The sequence below is a fragment of the Podarcis cretensis genome (genome assembly GCF_951804945.1).
Source record: "Podarcis cretensis genome assembly, chromosome: 13".
Lineage (NCBI taxonomy): Eukaryota > Metazoa > Chordata > Lepidosauria > Squamata > Lacertidae > Podarcis > Podarcis cretensis.
This window is the reverse complement of record NC_137182.1, coordinates 56,929,566-56,953,898: the sequence shown is the minus strand read 5'-3', so window position 1 is coordinate 56,953,898 and position 24,333 is coordinate 56,929,566. Positions and strand designations below refer to the sequence as shown.

The window sequence follows — 24,333 nt, the reverse complement described above, 5'->3', positions numbered from 1 at the left end:
CTGGCAGGGCCTCTTCCTCCTCTTCCGCTGGGCTTTCATTTCCTGTAATTCGGGGCCCCCTCCAAACCACCTTGTGGGGCGCATTCTTCCTGCCTGCAGGCATTTTTAAACTCGCCCCCCCTCCCAAAAACGCCAAGCCAATAAGGAGCCAGTGGGGTTCTTGCTTCAAGGTCCTTTTATTACAGAATTGCAAAATGCACAGCAGATCCACCAGCAGTGGCAAGGAGGGGGGGGGGAATGCCCTGTTTCAAGCAATGCCCCCCCCGACCCCCAGGGCAACCCCCCTCCCCGATTCCCTAACAGAAAAATATATATTATATATTTATAGAAGATATGTACAAATTATATATATATATATATATACATAGAATAGAAAAATAATCCCCCCCCCCAAACCACGGTTTATACAGTACATGATTCGGTAGTGGAAGGCCAGGGGGTGGGGGTGGGATAAAAGACCCCTCTCAGTCCATCTTGGTGCACAGTTCTTGCTGGGGGGGGGCACCCTTGTCCCAGTGAAGTCAGGGAATAACACTTCTGCCCCCCCCCCCAATGCAAAGTCACTCCTGGGCTTCCCCACCTGAGAAACTCCAAGGGTGCCCCCCACTTTGTGTGGGGATGTTGGGGGGAAGTTTAAAGAAGATGGACTCCCTTATTTCCTGCTGGAGGGTATCTCCCCCCCCCCAACGAAGACCAGCTCCGAGCACAGCCTGATGTGAACCCCCCAACACAAGGAATGGAGCTGGAGTGCCCTTTGCCGTCGCCTGGGGGGGGGGTCAGCTATGGGGCTGGGGGCGTGAGGGGGACCCCCGCCACAAAGAGCTTTTTCGGGGGGGAGTCAATGTCCAGTCCTCCTGCAACGAGAAGCAGAGATGGGGGTGAGGGGTAGAGAATCAGTATCGTGCCCCCCCCCGTAACTGCCCCCTCCCAGGTACCCCCCCCATTTTGCTCACGCTCTTGGAGCCCCCCACAAATGAGAGTGGCTCCTCCCACCGGCAACGCTAATGTTCTTCCATGTTTCCCCCTTTTCTTTGTCTACCTTTCCTCTTCAGGGTTTCCGGCGTTGGGGGGGTCCTTGTGCTTGGGGAGGAGGGGAGCCTGGAAGAGGGGAGCAGATGGGGGGGGCAAAGGTCATGTCAGCTCACTTAGACAGAGAAGCCTGCAGTGGCAGAGGAGGGACCCCCAGGGTCATCCATCCCACCCCCCTGCAATCCTCTCCTCCCCCCTCCGACCCACCTCTGGAGATGCCAGGAGTGGGGAGTCACAGCACTGGGGGGGCTGGAAAACTGGGAGAGAGAGAGAGAGAGAGAGAGAGGGAAACAATGAGGGGGGCCCTGCCCCTGCGAATCCCCTCCCTCCCCGGCTCTCCTCTGCGCCCCACACTCACCCCATAGCTGGTCCCCGGGCCGGGGCTGCTGCCGTGGAGGCCGCCGGGGGGCGCCCTGCAAAAGCAGGACAAGCTGAAGCTGGAGCTGCGGGGCCAGGTGTCCCCCCCCCCCCATTTTGCACCCCCTAAAAGAAAAGCCTCACCTGCTGCTGGAGGCCCCCCAAACTCTGGGGAGAGTCTCGCTCAGGGCCTCGACCTTGCAAGAGAAAAGGGGAGAGGGCAATGAGCGTTTGCAAGCGGGGGCTTTCATTTGGGGGGGGGCACATGCAGAGCCCCCCTCTTGCAAGGCGGCTATGGGGGGGCGCTCACCCCCAGCCCGCTGTCCAGGCAGACGCTGCTGCGGCGGCTCCGGGGGGGCCCGGCCGGCTCCTCCTTCCGCGGGGGGGTCCTGCAAGGAAGGAAAGGGGTGGGGGGTGAGCTGCGTCCCGGGCTGCGCCGGGACCCCCCCTCCTGCTCCCCCCCCCCGCGGAGCCCCCTCTCCTACCCGCAGGACCCCGGCAGGAGGGGGGCGCTGTTGGACCTCCGCAGGGCCCCCCCCGCCCCGCTGGCCTCCACTTCCATGCGCTCCATGGGGGCCCCCAGCCCCACGCCTCGCATCCCAGCCCCCCCCCGGAGGAAGAGGCGGCCAGCCAGCCAGCCGCGAAGTGGGGGGGCTCTTCTCGCGGCTCCGCCTCTTCTTCCGCCCCCCCTTTTCCTTTCAGCAGGCCGGGAGGGGGAGCCGCCCCTTTGGGAGCCCCGCCCCCGAGAAGACTCCGCCCCCTCCTCCCCCCCCCCGTGGTGGCGGGAAGGAAGCGCACGTGGAGGAGGGGGGTTTCTCCTTCCCAGCCCCAGAATACACGCGCGCATGCATACACACCTGCACGTGGAGAGGAGCCCCTTCCCCACGGAGCGGGCAGGGCGGGGTTCGGGCGCCCCCTGCTGGCCCGCGGGAGAAAGGGCCCTCGGCAAAGAGAAGTGTTGCGGAGCCCCCCCCCCAGCGTGGGACCCCCAAGCCTGCGAGACCCCCTCGGGAGGCATCCTGGAAGGGCTAGGTGACCCTGGAGTCCCTTGCAAGCAGAGCTGTCGGGCGCCCTTGGCTCAAAGCGAGCCTCTAGTGCCATCTGCCCACCCCTGTGGAACTCCCTGCCACTGGAGATCGTATCCACTTCCAAACACCTGCTGGTAAGGTTTCTGTTCCAACAAGCCTAGGCAGGCAAGAGGTTGCTCCACAAAGGTTAGCTGATTTCTTACTTTAACTTTTTATATATTTTTTATTGTTTGCATTTATTATTATAAACAGCAGCGCCCCATACATATAATGGCACAGCAGCATACAACTTTAAAAAAAAGGATAAAATGGATACTGTAGAGTTGGGAAAGCTTCAGAAACAGATGGCAAAGGATATGGAGGGAATGGAGCAATCCTGCTAGGAGGAAAGGTTGCAAAATTTGGGTTCCACACAGTCACAAAAACAAATTAAACTAAAAAGCCTAAAAAAAAAAAAGCAGCAAAATAAATAGCAAAAACAAAAGTGCCAAACTTAATCTGTTCTGGAAGTCCATTTGACTTCTGAAAGGTTCAAAAACCAAGGTGCAGCTTCTGATTGGTGCAGGTGCCCAGGAAACAATAGCTGACAGCCGCATCAGATGTTTGGCTTCCGGAAAATGTTCAAAAACCAGAACACTTACTTCGGAGTTTGAGAGCCAAAGCGTTTGAGAACCAAGGTACCACTGTACTTTGCTGGAAATTCTTTCTTTTACTGACAAGACCTGTGGGGAGTGGCAACCCAACGAACTGGGCAGTGGAGTAAACCTCCACCCATAATTTTTCCGTAACAGACATCATTGGGGTGTTACCAATGTGGAGAGAAACGACACATCCAATGGAATTGGCCCCAGTTATCGCATGACACGGGTGGCGCTGTGGGTCAAACCACTGAGCCTCTTGGGCTTGCCGATTGGAAGGTCGGTGATTCGAATCCCCGTGACGGGGTGAGCTCCCGTTGCTCGGTCCCTGCTCCTGCCAACCTAGCAGTTTGAAAGCACGTCAAAGTGCAAGTAGATAAATAGGTACCGCTCCGGCGGGAAGGTAAACAGCATTTCCGTGCGCTGCTCTGGTTCGCCAGAAGTGGCTTGGTCATGCTGGCCACATGACCCAGAAGCTGGACGCCGGCTCCCTCGTCCAATAAAGCGAGATGAGCGCCGCAACCCCAGAGTCGGCCACGACTGGACCTAATGGTCAGGGGTCCCTCTACCTTTATCTCATGAGTAGGGCCGGGTGCGACCAGCTTTTCAACGTCGCGATGTGTCAGCAGCTAAATATCCTGAAAGGACGATACATCGCAGTGTTGAAAAGGAAGGCGCAAACCATTGAGTTTTGGCGTGTGTCTGGTGCCTGTGTCCATGGTCCTTGTCCTGGCCTTAGTTCGAGGCTGTGGTGGGGACTTGGGATTTTGGGGGAGTCGTTTAACTGCCCACCCCCTGTTCCTGGTTTCGACAAGTCCATGACCAGCGGAGGCTGCTGTTGCCGTTCCTCCTCCTGCTGTGAGAACTGCGGCAGCTGCCTCCTCCTCTCCGTCCTCCTCAATCTCCTCTTTTCCCCTTATATCTCTGCTGTTAAAGAGGGACATTGCTTTGGAAAGATCAGCTTCCTGTCATAGCCTAGCTGCATACTCCTGACCTTTTCGGTGTCAGGGGATGATTGATCTTTAAAGAAAATTTTATGGGTCAGCTGACTGTCTGCCTTCTCAGGGTCTTGTCCTCCCCAAATCTTTATCTCTGAGCACAAACGGGTATAATATTCGGACGGACGCTTGTTGGGTTTTCGTATGACTGCTTGAATGTTAGTCTGATTGATGGATAGCTGCCCTGCAGTCACCTGGGTGCAGGCAGGGGCGTACGAAGTGGGGGGTGGGTCACCTGGTGCCACTCTGGGGGGTGACAAGATGGCCCCTGCCTCCCCCCCCCAGCTGTAGAGCGATCGAGGGTGCGTGCAGTCTGTACGGATGCCACGCTGCCGCTCTCGTGTGCCGTCCATCCGGGCATCCATACAGGCTGCCTCTCGCATGGCGACCGTACGGGATGCCGCACATGCGCAGCCTGTACGGACATCATGCGTGCATCACCGGGCGGTTTGCCCTGCCCCTCGGCATCCCACCCCGGGTTCCATAGAGGGTTCCTCCCCCGTGCCTGCAGGTTTAATTCTGTCTCATACTGCTTTCATAAAACTCCAGCACCTTCAAGGGTGTTATAGGAAAATCCTTGGGCTCACTTGGATTACCAAAGACACCAGCCAGGAATAGAGGAGCAAAACAGCGGCCAGTAGGCCTGGTCTTTATTCCAATGACTGTTGCAACAGGACTTCCACCCACCGCATGGGAGAAGCAGGAAGGAGCCCAGAACAAAGGGCAGCCCCCACTTTTATCAGTTTTACAAAGATACCCACAACACCCCTAAAAATGCATCATGCGCACATCACAAATAGGGAGGGTCTGGTGACAGAAACCTGAGCATGAGGATTGTCCCCATCCTCCTCTTGACCTCCACCTCAAACCCATCAAGGAAGACAAAAGAAATATTTACAAGTTCCTGGTCCCGTCCCCCCCCCCCCAGTTAATCACACCTCTTTGTCCCCACCAAGAACCTAACCCATTCCTGGGTGGTTTGCTATTGTCCACAGGATGGGTACCTGTCTGGCACCCATTTGCCAGGATGCCAATGATTGTCTCTTTTGCAAGAGGCCGCTGTGTACCTGATCTCAGGTTTCAGGATTACGGCTGCCCACATCCCAGGCTCCCCCCTTAGTAGCCATTCCTTTCCTGAACAGAACAAAGTTTGTTGTTGTTGTTTAGTCGTTTAGTCGTGTCCGACTCTTCGTGACTCCATGGACCAGAGAACGCCAGGCACTCCTGTCCTCCACTGCCCCCCGCAGCTTGGTCAGACTCATGCTGGTAACCTCGAAAACCTCGAAAACAAAGTTGGAGAACAAAGTTGGAAAGATGCAAATCCAATACTGGAGCGATTTTATATGACTTTCTAAAAATCAGGACGTAAATACATTTATCAGTGCATTGTTACATTTGGTAATGTGCAGCTCAGGCCCTTTTGAAGAGAGATAGGAAAAAACTGATGAAGTGTTTTGTGGGGACATTTGCAGGAGTGTTGAATTTGGTAGTTGGTGTGTGTGTGTGTATATGAAATCTGCTGGAGGGGCAACCCCCCCCCCCCTTTTACATAAATTCCTGCAACAAGGGTGTTGTGATTCCACTGTGGTTTGTCCTGAGATTTTTCTGGTGGGCATTTTGGCTGCCTTTGAGCCTCTCCTGCTGCAGTCAGAATTTTCCCTCTTTCTGCTTTGTTAAGTCAGGCGCTGAGGAGCATTCGTACATGTGCCCACCACAGGTGGGGAACTTGGTGTGCTTATTTGTCTGAGGCACCTGTCTTGGTCGTCATGCAGGGATGGCATTTTATCCGCGTTCCTCCCGCGTCAGCTGGGAGAGAGGGGGCAGCCTCTCAAAAGGTGCATGCTGGGTTGTCAGGATCTCTTGCCCCCCAAAAGCAGGTGGACCGAAAGTCCCTTCGTGGTCGCCAAAGCAGTTATAAAAAAACAGGGATCACCGTTTCAGCTCAAACCCAATCAAAGGACTTACACACCTTCAATGTTTGCTCATCGGTCAAAGTAAAACTAGAGACCCTGTTTTAAGGTGTGGGTTTTGCAAGCTCCTATGGGTTTGTTTTCTGGGTTCTCTGATTCTGGATGTTTGCTAAATGGACTTATTTGTACCTAGTGCACTTATTTCATTTTTCTTACATCACTCCCATCATGTGACCCCTACTGGCTGGGGCTGATGGGAGTTGTAGTCTGAAAGTGGAGGGCGCCAGGTTGGGAATAGGCTGCTCTGAGGGCCTTCCAAGTGCAGAGGCAGAGCAGAAACTGTGGAACTCCCTGCCGCCGCAGGAGGCAGGGAAGGCCAGCAACTTGGCTTTAGAAGAGGATCAGGCAAATTCGAGGGTAGGAGAGAGCGATCGATGGATACTACCCATGAAAAGCTGGCCAGAATTTGTGAGCCTCTGGATCCCAGCTGCTGGAGACCACAGGAGGGAAGAGGGTTACTCTTGAACTCGGATCCTGCTTGTAAGTTTCTGGTTGGCCGCTGTGAGAACAGGATGCTGGACTTGGTGGGCTCTCGGCCTGATCCAGCAGGCTCTTCTTATGTTCCTACAAGGCAGCAACTTACTTCTGTGTAGGAGCCACAGGAGAGGACTTTTTTGGAGGGAGTGGAGTTCTTCTTGCGGGCTTCCCAGAGGCGAAAGGTATATTGAAAGGCAAGGTATGAACCCCATGGAATACTGCAAGCTGTCTGCTCAGCCACTCTGCGAAAGAGGTGCTGAGCCTCTACATAGCCCCATCCTTATTGGGTGGTGTAGTGGTTAAGAGTCTCGTAATCTGGGGAACTGCGTTCGCGTCTCCGCTCCTCTACCTGCAGCTGCTGGGTGACCTTGGTCTAGTCACACTTCTCTGAAGTCTCTCAGCCCCACTCACCTCACAGAGTGTTTGTTGGGGAGGAAGGGAAAGGAGAATGTTAGCCGCTTTGAGACTCCTTAAAGGGAGTGAAAGGCAGGATATCAAATCCAAAACTCTTCTTCTCTTCTTCTTATTTCAGGCATCACAATATATTGGTACTGGATATCACAATGTTTAGCTGGCGATATATTGAGATGCCCAGCCCTAGTCTGAACCCGCTGGGTGCCTCTTCACATGCCCATAGAATCATAGATTTGTAGAGTTGGGAGGGATCCCCCAAAGGTCATCCAGCCCAGCCCCCTGCAATGCAGGAATCCCTGCTCAAGAACCTGGGACAGACGGCCCCCAACCTCTGCTTAAAGGCTTCCAAGGAAGGAGAGACCCCCGCCTTCCCAGAGAGTCCGCCCTGCTGTCCAACGACTCTTTCTGCATTATCTCTCAGAATGATCTAGTACTTTGTAGTGGCCATGCAGGATTGCTATGAGCAAGCCATTGTGTCCGCGGTGAGAGCATCGCTGTGACTGGGTTTGGGTGATGGGCATGATTTCTGATCGATCCCACAAGCCTCTGCGTCTCTGCCCCCATTTTCTCTATGCCTGGCCGTCCCCTGTAAAGCATTCTAACACAGACCAGTTGCTTAGCAGGCCTCCTGGGTACATAAAAATAGGGAGGTAGCTTTGATGTAGCTTCTGTTAATCTTTAGGTAGATCTTAGGGCCCGGAACAGAGTTCACATGGAGGTGGCAAAATGCCTGTCTTTCCTATGGGTTCATTACTGCCGGGGTTTACTAAATGCATTCCTCCTTGGTTCTTGTTTAGTTAGCCTGAGCATGTATGCATGCTCAAATGGCAAATAGTTCTTTGTAGTTAAGAGGCTTCCTCTGATCTGACTTTGCCTCCACATGGGGATTTTTTGAAATGCTCAGAGGAAATCTGATTCGTTCTTACAAACGCTGTGTTAAACGACCTGGGCCAGGGAGTGGGATGTGCACTTCCTCCCAGAGTCTTGCTGGTCAAGCCTCGTGTCCACTGTATCAATCAGGGTCCAGTCCTTCCTTTGCCTTCGGAGCGCAACAGTGCTTTCTCAAAGTCGAACAGAGCTTGGCTGGTTTCCCGCTGGCTGAGCATTGCTGCCTCATATTGCCTGCCCACCCAGCGCCCCCTCCCCGCTTCCGGCCCACTTGCCCTCCCCGCCCACCACAGACACACACAGACGCCGCACCAGGTTAACTCTTTTTATTGGGTTTTGCAGGAGTTCACACACAGGTTGGAGTTCCACAGGTGCTGGCCATGCAGGCGGAAGAGGTGGGAGGCTGGGGGCAGGGAAGGGGGGGCAAACTGACTTGGCAGGGGACCCAGCTCTCCAGGGGTCTGCGAGTGGGTCTTTCTCTCTCTCTCTGTTTCCGAACGGGCCCTTGAGTCACGGGGCTTGTCCAGAGGTCGGGGCTGATAACAGGGTCAGATGGGCTTTTGGGGTGTCTGGATTTGGGAGAGCAGTTGCTTTGAGGGGTGAGGGCTCGGCCCTGGATCTGGCCAAGGCTCTACGGTAAGAAGTATTTTGGGGTGGGCTCTGAGGATGGCTTGGGGGGTGGATTCCCTTGGGGTGCCTCGTGACGTGTGGGGAAATCAGAGTGAATGATTGGGGGGGGGGCGATGCATGTGGAGGGCGGGGAGTGTTGCCTGTAGCTCCGGTTGCTATACAGTCCAAATATAGATATATATTTATATTTATATATATGTGTGTGTATTTATTTATTTATTTATCACATTCCCCCCTTTAAATAAACATTATATACAAATCACAGCAAAGAGTCAGGAGTTGGGCGGGGGGAGGGTCCCAAACAGCAAAGGGGAGGAACCACAGGGGGTAGTTTGGGGTGCTACGATGGAGGGCCAGTTGGTGGTGGGGGGGGTCTGGGAACTGGTGACCGCGGGGACCACGGGGGATCCTTGGGAAGGCCGGGTGCTGTGTCCCCCACCCCAGTACGGAAGCAGTAGATCAGCTTGCTGCCCGGTTCCTGTTTCTGGGTGTGGTGGAGATTTGGGGTGGGGGGTGTTGGCAGGCTGGGCCAGATAGATTGATGGGGGCGCCCGGAGGCTGGAGGGGCTGCTTGGATTGGTTGGCTTGCGTTGATGGGCACAACTCTTGGCTTTGAGTGGCTGGATGGGAGGTCAGGGGAGAGGGAAGTTGGATGGGGGGGGGTCCATTAGGGACACTCAGATCAGCTGGGATGGAGCTGCACTGGGAGGTGTTTGGGTTGGGGGGAGAGTTGGGGTGAGTGTCACCAGAGGGGCTGATGGGGGTTTTCCTTGAGCTGCTTGACTGAGTTGGGGCTGAGGGGCCGTTCCCTCGTCTCCCCCCTCCGCATCACAGCTCTGAGCACCGGTCCTGTTTGCTGTAGTGGTCGAACTGGCTCTTCCAGTGCATCATGTAGGCGCTCCAGAGGTGGAACTCCAGCTTCCACTGGCGCTCGGCCTCCTCGATGTTGTCTGGGGGGGGGGGGCAGGCGCGGAGGGAAAGCAAGAAGGGCGGAAGGGAAGGAGAGAGAAAGGAGGAGAAAGGAAATAGAGTTAAGCGGCAGGAAGAGCTGCCAAGAGGCCAAAGCGCATTTGCGGGGGGGGGGTGCAGACTCACCAGGCTCCAAAGCCCCCTCCCCACTGCAGAACCCCCCGGACTCCACACCTGGGGTCAGACGGGGACATGTTCTTCCATTTCTCTTGTCAGCTGCCTGCCCCTCTCTCTGTGGGAAGTTTTAAGGGAGAAATTCGGCTTCCACTGGGGGGTGGGCCCTGTGTGGCCAAGGGGGGTTGGAGCCCCCCAGCTTCTCTCCTGACCTCATCCTCCCGCCATCACTTTCCCTCCAATACTAGGCTGATACCTCTTAGGGATGCTGGCTTCTGTTTCCTCCGTCCTCCGCTCTCTACCTTGCAGAGGAGGGGACATTTGTGTCTCTCCTGCTGCGACAGAAGAGGTGGCCTGGCTCACAGCACCTCTGCCTCAGGGACCCTTTTCCCTCAAATGCGGATTTCCCGTGATGAATATAGCTTTATTCAGGGGGTTGGGCTAGATGACCCTTTGGGTCCCTTCCAGCTCGACAATTCCATGAAACCCAGAGTCTTGGTGTACAAATTGGACAGGGGAAAGTGGGTTCCTCCAGCAGAGATTTCACTGCGAAGTTCACCTTTTTTAACTTTTCTCCAAAGCAGCCTGCCTGACTCTGCCCACCCCCAATTCTATCCTCACAAAAATGAAGTTGGCCTGAGACATAGCAACTGCCCCAAAGTCACCCTGGTGGGCTTCATGGCTAGGAATGCAATACACAGGACCCGCCACTCAAGAATCCCTGACGGACAGCCAGCCAGCCAAGCTCTGCCGAAAAACCTCCAATGAATCCTGGAATTATAGAGCTGGAAGAAACCCCTCCAGGGTCATCCAGCCCCCCCCCCCACTGCAAGGCAGGAATCCCAGCTGAAGAATCCCTGAGAGAAGGCTACCCAACCGCTGCTTAAAAGCCTCCAACGAAGGAGAGCCCATGAAGAGGCGGTATACAAATTTAATAAATAAAATAAAATAAATAATAATAATAATCTAGCGCTCTAACCACTGCACCTCTCTCCCTGGCAGGAGGCAGCTTCCCTTCCATCATGCACCTGCTGCCGGCCTGGGAGGTGCATGAAGGTGGGAAGCATTTTGGGATGGCTTCCTAGAAGGATCTGGAAGGGGGGCAGTTTGATTTTGACTCAGAGCTCTGGGGCCGGCAGGGGAGTCTTTGGGGGGGGGGGGGCAAGCAGAGATGCACTGAGGACACCCAGGGGTAAGAAAGAGGTGGTTAGCATTAGCAAGCTAAAGACAGCTGCGGCAGCATGGCGGTTAAGAGCATGATCTGTGGGCCAGGAGCTGGGAGGTTCATCACTCAGCTCCATTTATTTTCTGGGCTGGAGAATGGACATGTCTCTATCTATCTCTACCTACCTACCATATTTTCCAGCGTATAAGACGACTGGGCATATAAGATGACCCCCAACTTTTCCAGTTAAAATATAGAGTTTGGGATATACTCGCCGTATAAGACTACCCCCACCTGTTTCTGGTCTTCCTCGTGGGGTGGGGGCGGAGAGGAAGGGGTGGGGACTGGCCGGCTGCTGCCGCCACCCCACACGACGCCGGGGCTGGTAGCGCCCCCAGCGGGCTACCCGCGCACTCCGTGTCCCTCTTGTCATGTTTGTGGTTTGGGACGAGGTGGTGAGTCCGTGCACCAAGAAAAGCCGTGCGCCCTTGAGCCCTGCCGCAGACCACAGACAGCATGGGCCCCGAGCTCTGGCTCTGGACGCCGCTTTGCTCGCCACTCCTTGGAGCGAGGGAGACGGGCCCAGAGCTGCCAGACCCTTGGCAAGGCGAGGCGAGGAGCAGGCACAGGCCGGAGCCCCCCAACCTAAAGCCCGCCAAGCGCCGCCAGGGGCAGAGCGCGCACCCCTCCGCTTCTGCTGCCTCTGTTGTCGCAGCAGCAGCAGCCCGAGGCGGTGAGCGAGCCCCGATTGGCATCCAGCAAAGCAGCGGTCTGCGCTCACCGGCTCCCTCTCCTCCCTCCCAACAGGTGGCTCTGCGTCGCCACAACCATACCCACCGTATAAGACGACCCCCAACTTTGGAGAAGTTTTTCCTGGGTTAAAAAGTTGTCTTATACACCAGAATGTACGGTATCTATCTATCTATCTATCTATCTATCTATCTATCTATCTATGTGCCTTGCCTCCGAACCCCATCTTACAGCCCTGACTCCTTGGCTAAACAAAGGGTGACCCCAAACTTCACAAAATAAAAACATTTTCTTCCAGTAGCACCTTAAAGACCAACTAGGTTAGTACTTGGTATGAGCTTTCGTGTGCATGCACACTTCTTCAGAAGAAGTGTGGTAACTGAAGAAGTGTGCATGCACACGAAAGCTCATACCAAGTACTAACCTAGTTGGTCTTTAAGGTGCTACTGGAAGAAAAATTTTTTATTTTGTTTTGACTATGGCAGACCAACACGGCTACCTATCTGTAACCCAAACTTCACATCTAATACACTCCCCACAACCAAAGCTGCAGCCATCTCTGCAATTGGCATTTTGGTGGCCCCCAAGAAGCCCCTGTGAAAAGGGGTCTGGGGCCACATCCAGGCTGAGAAAGGGGTCACCCACCATGGAATGAAGCCCCCCCAATATCTGTGTGCCTATAAGTCCAGCAGAACATGGAGCATGCTTCCTCCTGCAGCCTCTCCCTTCACCCGAAAAGGCCCTCCCTGAACCCCCGCTTTGCAGACACATTATGCACCCCCCATGCACCCGCCTCATCACCCCCAGCCCCAAATCCCCCACCTCTGTTTCCTCCCCCCTCCCGCCGGTCATGAGTTGGAGAGCAGATGGAAAGAGAGGATCTGCCACTTGCTGCGTGCCTCGTCTCCCCCCAAATTGCAGAGCACCAAAGTCCGCGTGTGCTTGAAATTATTGATTCTTATTTCAATTCCCCCAAACAGGGACCTCAGGAAGACACAATCCAGAAAGTTTCAAGCATGTGAACATGAAACGAGAACAACCAAACACCAGACAGGAGCAGAATCATAAAACCATTGAAAACGAGCTATACAGACACACGCAGAGACCCTGACTCATCCTGACACTGCCTGAACCAGACATTTGCTGCAAGGTGGGTGGGAGGTCTGGATTGGGGCGCCTGGGTGCTGAGCTCCCTCACACAACGGCTCACCTCCCTGCCTCTTTCCCCCGCCCCAAGCTTTTCCCAAGGGGGTGGGGACTGGGAAAAGGTGAGAAGGGGCTCAGTGTCTCCCACTCTATCTGCTTTGCCCTTAAAACCAGAGACACCCTCCACTCTATCCTGCTGCAACTGGGTGGAAACCCTCCACTCAGTTGCCAAAATCTGAATTTGCGTTCCCGAAATCCAACTGTTCTCCCCAAGCCCAAAGGGGAAGCACTGCTGGGCTCTCAGGGGTCCAGATGCTGGTTCCGAGACAAGCAGGATTGTCACGGAAGAACTGCGGGGCTCAGTTGCCTAGATGGCTCATTCCGGTTTGCAGCACGCCTCAAAATCCATGCTGGATCACTCACGGGTCTTTGTCTCCCAAAGTCAATCCGCTGCAGTGCCAAAGGGCAGCCTGCCTTTGCTGCCTGCGGGCTCCTGTGGGGCTGCGTGCCCAGTGAGTCTCTGCCTCCTGCCCACCCCTCTGCCCTTTTGCTCCCACGGCGCCCCTGGGCATAGGCCCCTCTTGACCTCCCGGTCCATGCATAGCAGCAGCGGCAGCAGCGGCAGCAGCTGGACTGAGCCCCCCTCCGCCAAGGCCCAGCCCTCTGCCAGTCTGCGGCAGGCAGCAGCGGCTTCCACCTGCTCTTTTTCTCAGTGTGATCCGTGGGGCGCTCAGGACAGGAGGTGCCATGGGGGGAAGAGGAGGAGGAGGAAGAGGACCACCAGTGGGGCGGAGGGCCCCCCGGGCCCCCAGCTGGACTCAGCACAATGCCTGGAAGACTCTACAAGGGAGAAGAGAATGAGGAGTTAAACCCCTGGGCAAAGGGGAGAGAGAGGTGTGGGGTGCAAGGCCCGTCTCGACACTCATTGGACTGTTGTGGCGGCAGGGAGGGAGGAGGCAGCCACGGGCTGCCCACAAACGCATCACCTTCTGCTGTGGTAGTGAGAGGTCAGTTTGGTCAAGACAGAGAGAGAGATAGAGAGGAGGCTGGAGAAGAAGGTTATTCTTGGTGGAAAGGGGTGGGAAGTAAAAGATCGGATTTGGGGAGACTTGGCGGGTGGGGGGCAGTCAAGGGGCCGGCTGAAGAAGACCTGGGGAGGGGGCTGGATTTTCTGCATCTGTTTCGATGGAGCGGCCCAATTCCTGGGCTGGGTTGTGTTTTTCCTGTTTCTCCCCCCCCCCCATGTCCCTGCCCACTCTCAGCAGCCCCCCCCCCGCCAGGGGCCCTGACCCACCGGTCACGTTGAGGAGCTTGGGGAGGAAGTGGTTCCAGAAGGCGCAGATCTGGGCCCGGAGGCTGCGGTCGGTGCTGAGCGGCTGCGTGTTGAGCTTGACGTACTGCTGATCAGACAGGTTGTAGACGGGCCAGGACTCCTCCTTGTCCGAGGGGTCCGTGGGGTTCCTGCGTGGGGAGGGTGGGGGGAGAGTGAGAGTGAGAGGTCAGTTTCTGGACCAGCCCCCCCAGAATTCTTGCACCGGCTTCTGTGCTTGGGTCAACCTAGCAGCAGATGCTCCATTTTGGGTGTTTTTATCTTGTATTTTTATGCAGTTAACTGCCCTGAGATCCAAGGATGGAGGGCGGTACAGTCATACCTTGGGTTACAGCTGCTTCAGGTTGGTTTTGTTTTGGGTTGCGGACCGCCGAAACCTGGAAGTACTGGAATGGGTTACTTCCGGGTTTCGGCGGCCGTGCATGTGCAGAAGTGCTAAATTGCGCTTTCCGCATGCGCAGACACGGGTTGCAAATGCTGTGGGTTGCGAACGTGCATCCTGCAGGGATCATGTTCACAACCCGAGTGTCCACTGTATACAAAACAACAACAACCACAGTAGTACAGGGCCAGGACTGGCCCAGTATTCTGGCTCCGTGCTTCATTGTTCCTTTAAGTGCTGGCTTTCGTCCTTTTCCCTGCTGTGGGTTTGAGGTATAATGGGGGTGGGGGGGTGGGTGCCAGTCTGGATGATGCCTGGAGTCCCTTCCAAGCCTTGGGTTAGAATTTCATGGCAGATTCTGTTGCTGAAATGGTCAGACAAGTTTCTTTGTAGGACAATGACCTCAGCTGGCCACTCAAATGTCCTCCTCAACATCCCAAAAGAGCCTGCTAGGTTGCAAGAGCTGCAACTAAGTGAGGGGGCCCTCCAGGCTGGTGGGTGGGCCTTTCCTCTAGTCCCCTCACCTAGAAGGAGCCAGAGAAGGTGTGTGAGCTGAGCTGGAAGCAGCCCAGGAGCTGGAGACACAGAGACCTGCTTGCTCTGTGCAGAATGCAGAGCTGCGACTAACCGAGAAGCAAGATCCGTTGAGGTCTTAATACTGTGAGCCCCTCCATCATACACTCAGGCTGCATGTACGTGTAAGTAAAACCATATATACTGAAGACACCACAGTCTCTGCTGTCCCTATTCCAAGGAAACTGAGCCCCAGGGAAGTGGCTGGAGTCCCTTGCCGCTCAGAGACTGATTTTTATTAATCCCTTCTCTTCCTGCTATTTGCCCAGACAAACTCACACAGACTCAAGACATACCTGAGCTGGGTCTGTATATTTTAAAATTCAAACCCAGGTTTTTCTTATCATGGTCAAGGGTCAACATTTTGAAATTTGAATATCTATATTGAGGGACAGAATAGACTGGTTGCTACATATAAAGCAAAACTAAGGAAATATTGCTAATTCCTGATTGCCCCAATCAGGAATTCTCACTTAAAACCAGCCAGATAATCAAACACCATCCACAACCAGGAACATTTCTCATCTTTCTAGTTGTGTGCGCGGGGGATATAAATAAATCTAATCAAGTCCTGCAAATAAACCTGAATCCTGAGAATCTTCCGAAATTCGTTTTCCCAATTGACCTGTGCCCAAGGCCCTGTTTGCGACCCCACTGGCAGCTTCTTCAAACATTTAATTAATTAATTAATTAATTAATTAATTAAATACCTGCCCTGGTCGCAGGGCAGATTTCAGCATTAAAACACAAGATTAAAAACAGTTCAAGAAAGCAACTATAAAATAAGGTGGGGCCTAAAAACATGCACCTCAAGTGCCAAAAGGCAGGGCAAAGAGGTGCGTCTGCAGCATCCTCCAGAAGCTGTGCAATGAAGGGGCCAGGTGTACCTCTCAGGGGCCGCCACAGAGAAGGCCCTCCCCTGCATCCCGACACCCCCGAGTGGGGAGGAACTTTGCCCCCTTTCCTCCCTCCCTTGGAGGGCAGCCTCCTCCCTTCTCGGCCCCCACCTGCCCCTTCCGCCAGCCTCGTTACCCTGTGCGGGCAAAGTTGACCCAGTAGCGCATCATCCTGCGGCTGAGCTCCTTCTCCTCGGGGGTGTAGTTGAGGCTGTCGTTGAGCGGCAGCCCGAAGACGAACTCGATCTCGTAGCCGTGCGGGACGCCCATCCAGAGCGGCCACATGAGGTTGGAGGCGCGGTGGTCGAAGAAGTAGGCGTAGACCTTGTTGCCGTGCTCGGCGTAGCGGCGGGCAAAGTGCATGGCGGGGCAGATGACGTTGTGGTCGCCCACGATGTCATCCATGGCCTCCCGGTTCTTCTCGCGGTTGTCCTCGTCCTCCCAGTCGGTGTACTGCAGCACCACGGCCTCGGCGGCGATGTCGTTGGCGTGTGGCACCCCGATGCGCACGCCGTCTAGGAAGTCCTCTCGGCTGATGAGGCTCTCGTTGTCCTTGCTGAAGCCGGGCGCCCCGTAGATGAGGAAGTAGGTGCCCTCGTCCTTCACCACGCCCAGCAGCACCTGCGTCTCCTTGAAGTTGCCCGTGCTGAGCATGGCCTCGGGGGTGTCCGGGAAGAAGTCCCCGTCGATGACGGGCACGAAGGAGAAGCGGAAGATGCTCTTGTAGGGCAGCACCGACCACTCCTCGTCCACCAGCTCCTGCGGGTGCTTCGTGCGCAGGCAGCTCACCAGCTCAGAGTCGTTGGTGAAGTGGCAGCCCAGCCGCTTGCCCAGCAGCGTGGCACGGCGGCGGCTCTCTGCCGGGGTGATGGTGGCCCACGGAGCATTGGCTGTCCCGCTTTGCAGGATGGCCCGTTGGAAGAGGGGCCGGCTCTGGGCCGAGAGGAGGTGCATGCTGACCGAGGCACCGCCGGCGCTCTCCCCAAAGATGGTGACAGCCTTGGGGTTGCCCCCGAAGAACTGGATGTTGCTTTGGACCCACTGCAGCGCCAGGCGCTGGTCCAGCAAGCCCATGTTGCCCGGGGCCTCCTGGCTGCCTAGCAGGGCCAGGAAGCCGATGGCGCCCACCCGGTAAGTGATGGAGACCAGGACCACGTTCTGAGTGTAGGTGAGGAAGCGCCCGTCGTAGACGTCCAGCGAGGACGAGCCGCTGTAGAAGCCGCCTCCGTAGATCCAGACCAGGACGGTGGCGTTTTTGGGGCGGGGAGAGGGCACCCAGACGTTGAGGTAGAGGCAGTCCTCACTCATGTTGTGGTTGGGGTTCCACATCTCCGTCCCGTGGAAGCCAGGGTAAGTGTTGTCCACCACCTGGTAGCAGGCGTGCTGGTAGGACGAGGCGTCCAGCTCATGGCTCCAGGGCTTGACCGGCTCCGGGCGCAGGAAGCGGCGTGGGCCCACGGGGGGCTCTGCAAAGGGAATGCCCAGGAAGGCCGAGACCTGGCCATCCAGCACCCTCACACGGACGCCACGCACCCGCCCGGTCTGGGTGGCCACCAGCAGCTCATCCGCCTGGGCCAAGCCGACGAGGAAGGCCAGGAGGAGGGGGACGAGGGGCTGCAGCCGCGAGGCGGGCATCATGCCAGCCTGCCTGGGGGGCACCTGTGGGAGAAAGGGGAGAGGGTTAGAAGAGACACCTCTGCCTAGGCGCCTGCGGTTGCCACAGAGTCAGGGCCCGGCCTGCCCAACCCGTCTTCTGCTGTCTGATAAAGGGAGCGCAGGCTGATATCAGCGCAGACCAGGCCATGGGGAGGAAGCGGGGAGAATAGCAGGTGTTCCTTCTCTGCCTCCGATTGAGGGGCTGGAGGAGAAGGGCGAGGAGCGGGCCCAGAGACTCCAGCTCAGTAGGGAGCCTGACACTCAGCTGTGCCCCTCAACTGTGTGGATAGCTCAGTTGGTTAGAGCGTGGCGTTGATAATGCCAAGGTTGCAGGTTTGATCCTCACAGGCGACAGCTGCATGTTGCATGTTTCCTACCTCGCAGGATTGTTGTAAAGAACAAATGTGTGAAGGGATCAAATACAAGACCTTCCACAGATAAATGGAATGAAATAAAATTTCAGCAGTAAGCTGCCTTGAGTCCCTGTTAGGGAAATAGACAGGATGCAACAACAGCAGCAGCAGCAGCAACAACAACAACAACAATGGAAACATGAGAATGATCGATAAAATAAAAGGTAAAGGCAAAGGGACCCCTGACCATTAGGTCCAGTCGCGGACGACTCTGGGGTTGCGGCGCTCATCTCGCTTTATTGGCCGAGGGAGCCGGCGTACAGCTTCCGGGTCATGTGGCCAGCAGGACTAAGCCGCTTCTGGCAAACCAAAGCAGTGTACGGAAACACTGTTTACCTTCCCGCCGGAGCGGTACCTATTTATTTACTTGCACTTTAACGTGCTTTCGAACTGCCAGGTTGGCAGCAGCAGGGACCGAGCAATGGGAGCTCACCCCGTCACTGGGATTCAAACCCCCGACCTTCCAATCGGCAAGCCCAAGAGGCTCAGTGGTTTGACCCACAGCGCCACCCCCATCCCACGATTGATAACATACCAGAGAATGAATCCTATTTAACTCAGTGGGACTTACATCTGAGTAAAAATGCTTAGGATTGCAGTGAAAGGCGGCCCAGTCTGGACCCAGTTACCTGGGAGTAAGCTTCACTGAATACAGTGGGACTTACCCGGTACTTCTGAGTAGACAGTGTAAGGCTCCATTTACAATAAAGGAATGAACACTCCACATGTTTCCTAAGAAATGGCTGGCTGTGGAAGCCTTGCAATTAAAGAATTTAAAGTAGATTGGTGACTTTTTCCTTCAAACCATAGGAAGGGTTTCACATGCCAGCTTCACTATTTCCTTCATTTGGTGCAGGGATTTTATTGTCAGTTCAAACAGGACTTTTGCACCAACACCATTTTTAATAATTCTCCAAAAATAAGCAGGAAAAGTGAGACATTCTGGGATCGAATCAGAAACCGGGACACTTGGAGGTTATGCCAATGTGGGAGTCAAAAGACTTGCTTTTGCCCTAAGAGAAGCCAAAAGCCCTCACTCTCAGGTGCTTCAGTGCCCCCCATCTGAGAGGCCCCCTTCCCCTCCTTCAGCCCCCTACCAGTCTCCTGGGAGGGTGGGGGTTTGACTCAAGGTCTTTCCAGGGGGTGGAGGAAGGAATCCAGACCCTCAGTGCCACCCAGGGTGGGTGAGGGCGCTGAAGCCACAGAGGGGGGGTGGCACATGCCTGGGTGAGTGGCCTCTGACACCCAAGACTTGTGCATTTGTGGTCCCACCCTGTTCTTGTGAATGTAATAGGTTTCTGGCCTGGGGAGTCCCCCCCCCTCGCTAGCGTTTCAGAGTCCTCTGTTGACACCCTCAAGCCTTTGTGTATTTAGACATTCAGAAAGCTTTCTTTGCTTAAGTGCCTCTCCAAAGGCTGCTGAGAAAGGTTAGCAGTCGTGGGAGGAGAGGAGAGGCCTGCTACGGATCAGTGACTGGCTAAGAAACAGGAAGCAGAAAATAGGAATAAATAGGGCATTTCTCCACAGAGCGTGGAGTCCCCCGGGATTTGATATTGGGATGAATCATAGAACTGCAGAATTGTAGGGTTGGGAGAGACCCCCAGCAATCATCTAGTTCAGTCCCCTGCGAGGCAGGAATCTTCACTAACCTTAACAGATGGCCAACCAACTCTCTGCTTAAAATCCTCCCTTGGGCGTTTGCTCATAAGCCACATAGAGAGCGAAGGTGCCAAGTTTGCTTAAGGACCTCTCAGATAATGGGGGGCAAGATGGCAAATGCAATTCAATGTACCCGTATTTTTCGCTCCATAAGACGCACCCAGTTTTTAGAGGAGGAAAACAAGAAAAAAAATATTCTGAACGAAACAGTGGATGTATGATTTCTTTTGGTGCGGGCTGTAGCCATGGACATGTTATGTGATCTGATGTTGAATTTGGGGTAGCCCAATGCAAAAATCCTGAGGATCCATGTGGATCTGTGCTTTGTAACCACATTTTTGCACCATTGCAGCCCCAGGCAACAGTGGGTGCGTGATTTTTTTTGGTGCAGGCTGTAGCCATGGACATGCTATGTGATCTGGTGGTGAATTTGGGGTGACCCAATGCAAAAATCCTGAGGATCCATGGGCTTTTACCTCCCCCCTCCCAGACAGCCTCCTTTATCGCTCGCCTCCCTTATCCCTCTTCCGATCGCTTACTGATCAGCTGCTTCCTTTCAACATCCCTTCCCTCTTGTTTGCCTTAACAAGCATGAGGTGATGCAGATCACGGCAAAAATATATTCCCTATATAGGCTCCCAGGGTCAGGAATGAGAGGGGATTGCTCATAGGCAGCTGCATAGTACAGAGTCAGACCACGGATCCATCAGGCAGTGGGATCCATCCAAGCCTACCTGGAGAGCAAGTGCTTTAACGAATTAGAGATGAGCCTGCAGTATCTTCAAATCTGGGAGAGTTGTGTACAGCTATTAACCAAATGAAAAACAACAAAGCCAGCGGACCTGATGGGATTCCTGCTGAAGTCTTCAAAGTGGGCGGAACTGAACTTACATAACAACTTCACAAGCTCATCGAAAAAATCTGGGAGGAGATCCCAGCAGATTTAGGGATGCCAAAATTATCAAAATCTTTAGAAAATGTTTTTAGAACGGATTGTGGAAACTATCGAGGCATCTCTTTATTCTCTATGGATGGCAAAATTATTGCAAGGATCTTAGCAAACTGTCTCCAAACTATATCTGAGGACACCTTTCCTGAATCCCAAAATGGCTTTCAACCTTCTAGGGGGACAGTGGATATGATTTTCACTGCTCAACAGCTTCAAGAAAAATGCAGAGAGCAAAACCAACCCCTGTATATGGCATTTATTGACCTGACTAAGGCCTTTGAGACTGTAAATCATACTGCCCTGTGAACTGTCCTTTTAAAAATTGGCTGCCCAGATAAATTTGTGAACATCATTCGGCTCCTCCATGATAATATGACAGCAACAATCATGGATAACAATGGCTCTCAAAGTGAAAATTCACAGTGGAATTGGGTATTAAACAGGGATGTGTTATCGCCTCTATTCATTATTTTCATTGCCATGATCCTACACTTTGTTGAAGGGAAACTCCACAACAGGGTAGAAATCATATATCGAACAGATGGAAAGCAGGCTGAAAGCAGAGTAAGGTTACTGTAACTTCCGTCACAGAGTTTCACTGTGCGATGACAACATAGTGTGTGCACACTCAGAGGATGACCTCCAAACCATCCTAAATATTTTTGCAGAAGCTTACTAAAAGCTTGGCCTGTCACTCACCATCCCAAGAACCAAAGTGCTGCACCAACAAGAACAAAAGAACCCCTCTGCAGCGCCACAAATCCAACTCAGTTGTGCAGCGTTGGAAAATGTCAATCACTTCTATGTGGGCAGTTATCTTTCCACAAGGGCCAACATTGCTACCGAAATCCAGCATTGCTTGAGCTCTGCGAGTGCAGCTTTCTTCCGATTGAGGACCAGGACATTCGCAGAGAAACCAAAATGCTTGTTTACAAAGCTATTGCACTACCAACATTACTGTATGCTTGTGAAACATGGACCACTTATAAATGCCACCTCCAGCTTCTCAAAAGATTCCATCAACAGTGTCTCCAAAAATTTTTACACATCACTTGCAGAAAAAGGCGAACTAATTCGAGTGTACTGGAAGAAGCAAAGATCACCAGTGTTGAAGCAATGATCCTTCAACATCAACTTCGTTGGACTGGTCATGTTGTGTGGATGCCTGATTATCATCTTCCAAAGCAACTACTCTATTCCGAACTTAAAAATGGAAAGCGTAATGCTGGTAGTCAAAAAAAGAAGTTTAAAGACTCTCTCAAGGCAAATCTTTAAAAATGCAGTATAAACACTGACAACTGGGAAACACTGGCCTGCGAGAGCTCCAGTTGGAGACCAGCCTTGACCAAAGGTGTCCTGGGCTTTGAAGACGCTCGAACTCAGGACGAAAGGGAGAAACGTGCTAGGAGGAAGGCACGCTTGGCAAATCCAGAGGGGAACCCCAAGGCATCCTCTGGCCAGGGACCCCCTAAAACTCCTCATGGGAACCTGAGGGAATTACCGTACTTTTCCGTCTATGAGACTAGGTTTTTTTTACTTTAAAATAAGGTTAAAAATCTGGGGGTGTCTTATACACGGATAGTGCATATGCACATTTTCTAAATTTGGGGTCCCCAAAAGTAGGGGGTGTCTTATACATGGGGGCATCCTATACACAGAAAAATACAGTACATGAATGAATGGATTTCAAACGGTGGCTGTTTGGGAGGCCTCCGGATATGAGGGCCTGGCCTCCTTTTTCCCAAACTGCCACACACACACACACATCTCCATCAAGAGCATATAAATGTTATGAAATAAATAAGCTGCCCCTGAGGAAGAGGACAAGAAAGAACCTTTGGAGTCCCCATGAAGGAAAGAAAGTCCTCCTGAGGGAGCAAGCGAATGTCGCCTCCATTGCCTGAGGAGAGAGGGGGAGGGGCAGCTCTTCTAGCACTTTCTGAGGGGAAGAAAAAGGCGGGAAAAGGCCTCAGGCGGAGGGAGGAGGGAGGCCTGCTCCTCCTTGGCCTCTGCTCCGTCTCTTCATATCCCGGCCTCTTCTGAGGAGGAAAAGCATCTCCTCAGGAACAACCCATTTATTTTATTTATTTATACCTACACGCCGCTTGATTGCAAAAAATAACAAGAACCCTCGAAGCAGTTTACAAAGGAGAAAGCAGTAAAACTGAGAGAGATTTGGGGGGCACTAGGGGCGCATTGGAAGATGGCCGACAATAACATCTCTCCGACCCACACGAGGTAATTAAGAGGCTGTGATGGGAGTAAGCAGCCTCCCGGCCCCCCAAGCGAGTGGGGGGACTGCCCTTGCCTGCTGTGCCCTATACCACCCCCGAACTCGAGGGGGTGGGGCACTAGGCAGAAAGCCCTTGTGCGGATTTCGGCTCTCCTGGACGCTGTCTCTGATTTGCGCCTCTAGCTGCAGCAACTTCAAAAGAAACAATTAGGAGGAAGCTAATGCACATATTTCAAGGAAGAATGGGGAGTAAAGACTGCTAACCGAAGAGATCTCTGAGAAACAAGACGGGTCGGAGGAACAGGAATAAATCATGAGAAGACACAACAAGGCTCGGTATGTTCGGCAACGGGACTGGATGGGGGAGGGGGAAAACTTTCCTTTCTTTTCTTTTCTTGGTGATTAACCAAGAATCCCCCCCCCACAAGTCACAAGTCAGAAATGCCGTTTAAATGACCTAAGCTGATGATTTAAAACTGTGGGGAGATAATTTTCTAACCAAAAGCATGTTTTAAGGAGATTGTGGAAAGTTTAAGAGCTTTGGGATGACGCAGTAAAAAATAGCGTTGCCATTTTGGCAAGTTCTGTCGAAAGATTTATGTCTGGGAGGAGGAATGGATCTGTTTTCATATTGCGGGCGACTAAAGAAGGCGACAGATTTGCGAAGATTAATGATGGAAAGAGGGCTTTTATTTATGGAAGTGATGATATATGGAAACCATCTCGATATGGTGATTGGACGAACGGAAAAATTCACACAGGATTATAACTGGTGTTTGTCTGCTTAAGGAGATTATCAGAAGAGATCATAAAGAAAAGAAGAAGAAAATATACGAATAAGATGAGGTGTGGAAACAGCAAGATAAGACTGGATAGAATTATGAACATTATTTGGACAGATTTGTGGATATTAACGCAGCAGCAAGAAGATGATTGGAATCCCCTTCGGAACTTGAAATATGGGTCCCCCCCCAACAAAAAAATTAAAATTCGGCTTTGTAATTCGGAATTTATGTGATTTGATTTGATTTGATTGGTCGGTTAATAAAAATTATTTTTTAAAAAAAACTGAGAGAGATTCACAAGTGTACTTCAAAACATACAAAAGTTGAAATGCTGAAATAGATGTAAGATTTCCTCAGCTTTCAGTCCTGGTGCTCCTTAGGCTCCTCTTCCCCCGACGCCTCAAGCCCCTCAGACGGATTGTGGGGAAGGAGGAGCTGAAGGTTTCCTGGAGGGAATCTCTGGGCAGCCCCTCAGCATATTAGTATTACGATTTTGATTATTATTCTATATTTATTGTATAGCCTGCTTTTCCCTTTGGTAGTCAACAAAAGAGGATTAAAGATTCTCTCAAGGCAAATGTAAAAAAATGCAGTATAAACACCGACAATTGGGAAACACTGGCCTGCGATCGCTCCAGTTAGAGAACAGCCTTGACCAAAGGTGTCCCGGGCTTGGAAGACACTCGAACTCAGGACAAAAGGGAGAAATGACTGATCGCCAAAGAAGAAGAAGATGAAAGACAGCCCAGGAATGTGAGGGGATTTCTCATAGGCAGCTGCATTGTACAGAGTCAGACCATGGGTCCCTGCGGCTGTGGGTCTCTCCCAGGCCTAACCACTGAGCCAAGCCCCCTTCCCCTCAACGAAGATGTTGACTTTGTGTG

The 24,333-nt window shown here is 53.2% G+C and overlaps 2 protein-coding genes across 8 annotated transcripts in view; both read right to left on the bottom strand.

Moving 5' to 3' along the window:
* Positions 1 to 159: 159 nt before the first annotated feature.
* Positions 160 to 9,706, bottom strand: LOC307201345 (uncharacterized protein). Of its 2 annotated transcripts, XM_079950453.1 has the most exons (8): positions 9,703 to 9,706; positions 1,872 to 1,962; positions 1,697 to 1,775; positions 1,531 to 1,583; positions 1,388 to 1,442; positions 1,237 to 1,286; positions 1,040 to 1,098; positions 160 to 854 (listed from the first exon to the last, which is right to left on the bottom strand). In XM_079950453.1, exons 2-8 carry the CDS (start codon positions 1,955 to 1,957, stop codon positions 781 to 783), a joined length of 456 nt encoding a protein of 151 aa, XP_079806579.1. In that variant the 5' UTR covers positions 1,958 to 1,962; positions 9,703 to 9,706; the 3' UTR covers positions 160 to 780. The 2 variants fall into 2 exon arrangements, with proteins under 2 accessions (XP_079806579.1, XP_079806578.1); XM_079950452.1 differs by lacking the exon at positions 9,703 to 9,706 and having other exon boundaries at positions 1,872 to 2,055.
* ACHE (acetylcholinesterase (Yt blood group)) overlaps positions 8,111 to 24,333 on the bottom strand; it is a 31,786-nt gene continuing 15,563 nt past the window's right edge. For 2 of the 6 annotated variants that reach the window (XM_079950450.1, XM_079950448.1), the window contains exons 2-4: positions 15,891 to 17,413; positions 13,868 to 14,034; positions 8,111 to 9,379 (exon numbers count right to left, since the gene is read on the bottom strand). In XM_079950450.1, the coding sequence (XP_079806576.1) occupies positions 9,258 to 9,379; positions 13,868 to 14,034; positions 15,891 to 17,392 (1,791 nt within the window). In that variant the 5' untranslated portion in view covers positions 17,393 to 17,413 and the 3' untranslated portion in view covers positions 8,111 to 9,257. Of the gene's footprint in view, positions 9,380 to 13,270; positions 13,414 to 13,867; positions 14,035 to 15,890; positions 17,414 to 17,787; positions 17,894 to 21,384; positions 21,423 to 22,266; positions 22,487 to 24,333 lie in introns of those variants that run through there. The other 4 variants (XM_079950447.1, XM_079950446.1, XM_079950449.1 and 1 more) reach the window with 4 other exon arrangements.

Coding starts and splice junctions, on each gene's coding strand:
- LOC307201345 (XM_079950452.1), bottom strand. CDS start 1,984: ATGCGAGGCGTGGGGCTGGGGGCCCCCATGGAGCGCATGGAAGTGGAG. Junction 1,584..1,696: donor GCCTGGACAGCGGGCTGGGG/GTGAGCGCCCCC, acceptor TTCTCTTGCAAG/GTCGAGGCCCTGAGCGAGAC. Junction 1,099..1,236: donor CACTCCTGGCATCTCCAGAG/GTGGGTCGGAGG, acceptor CCCCTCTTCCAG/GCTCCCCTCCTCCCCAAGCA.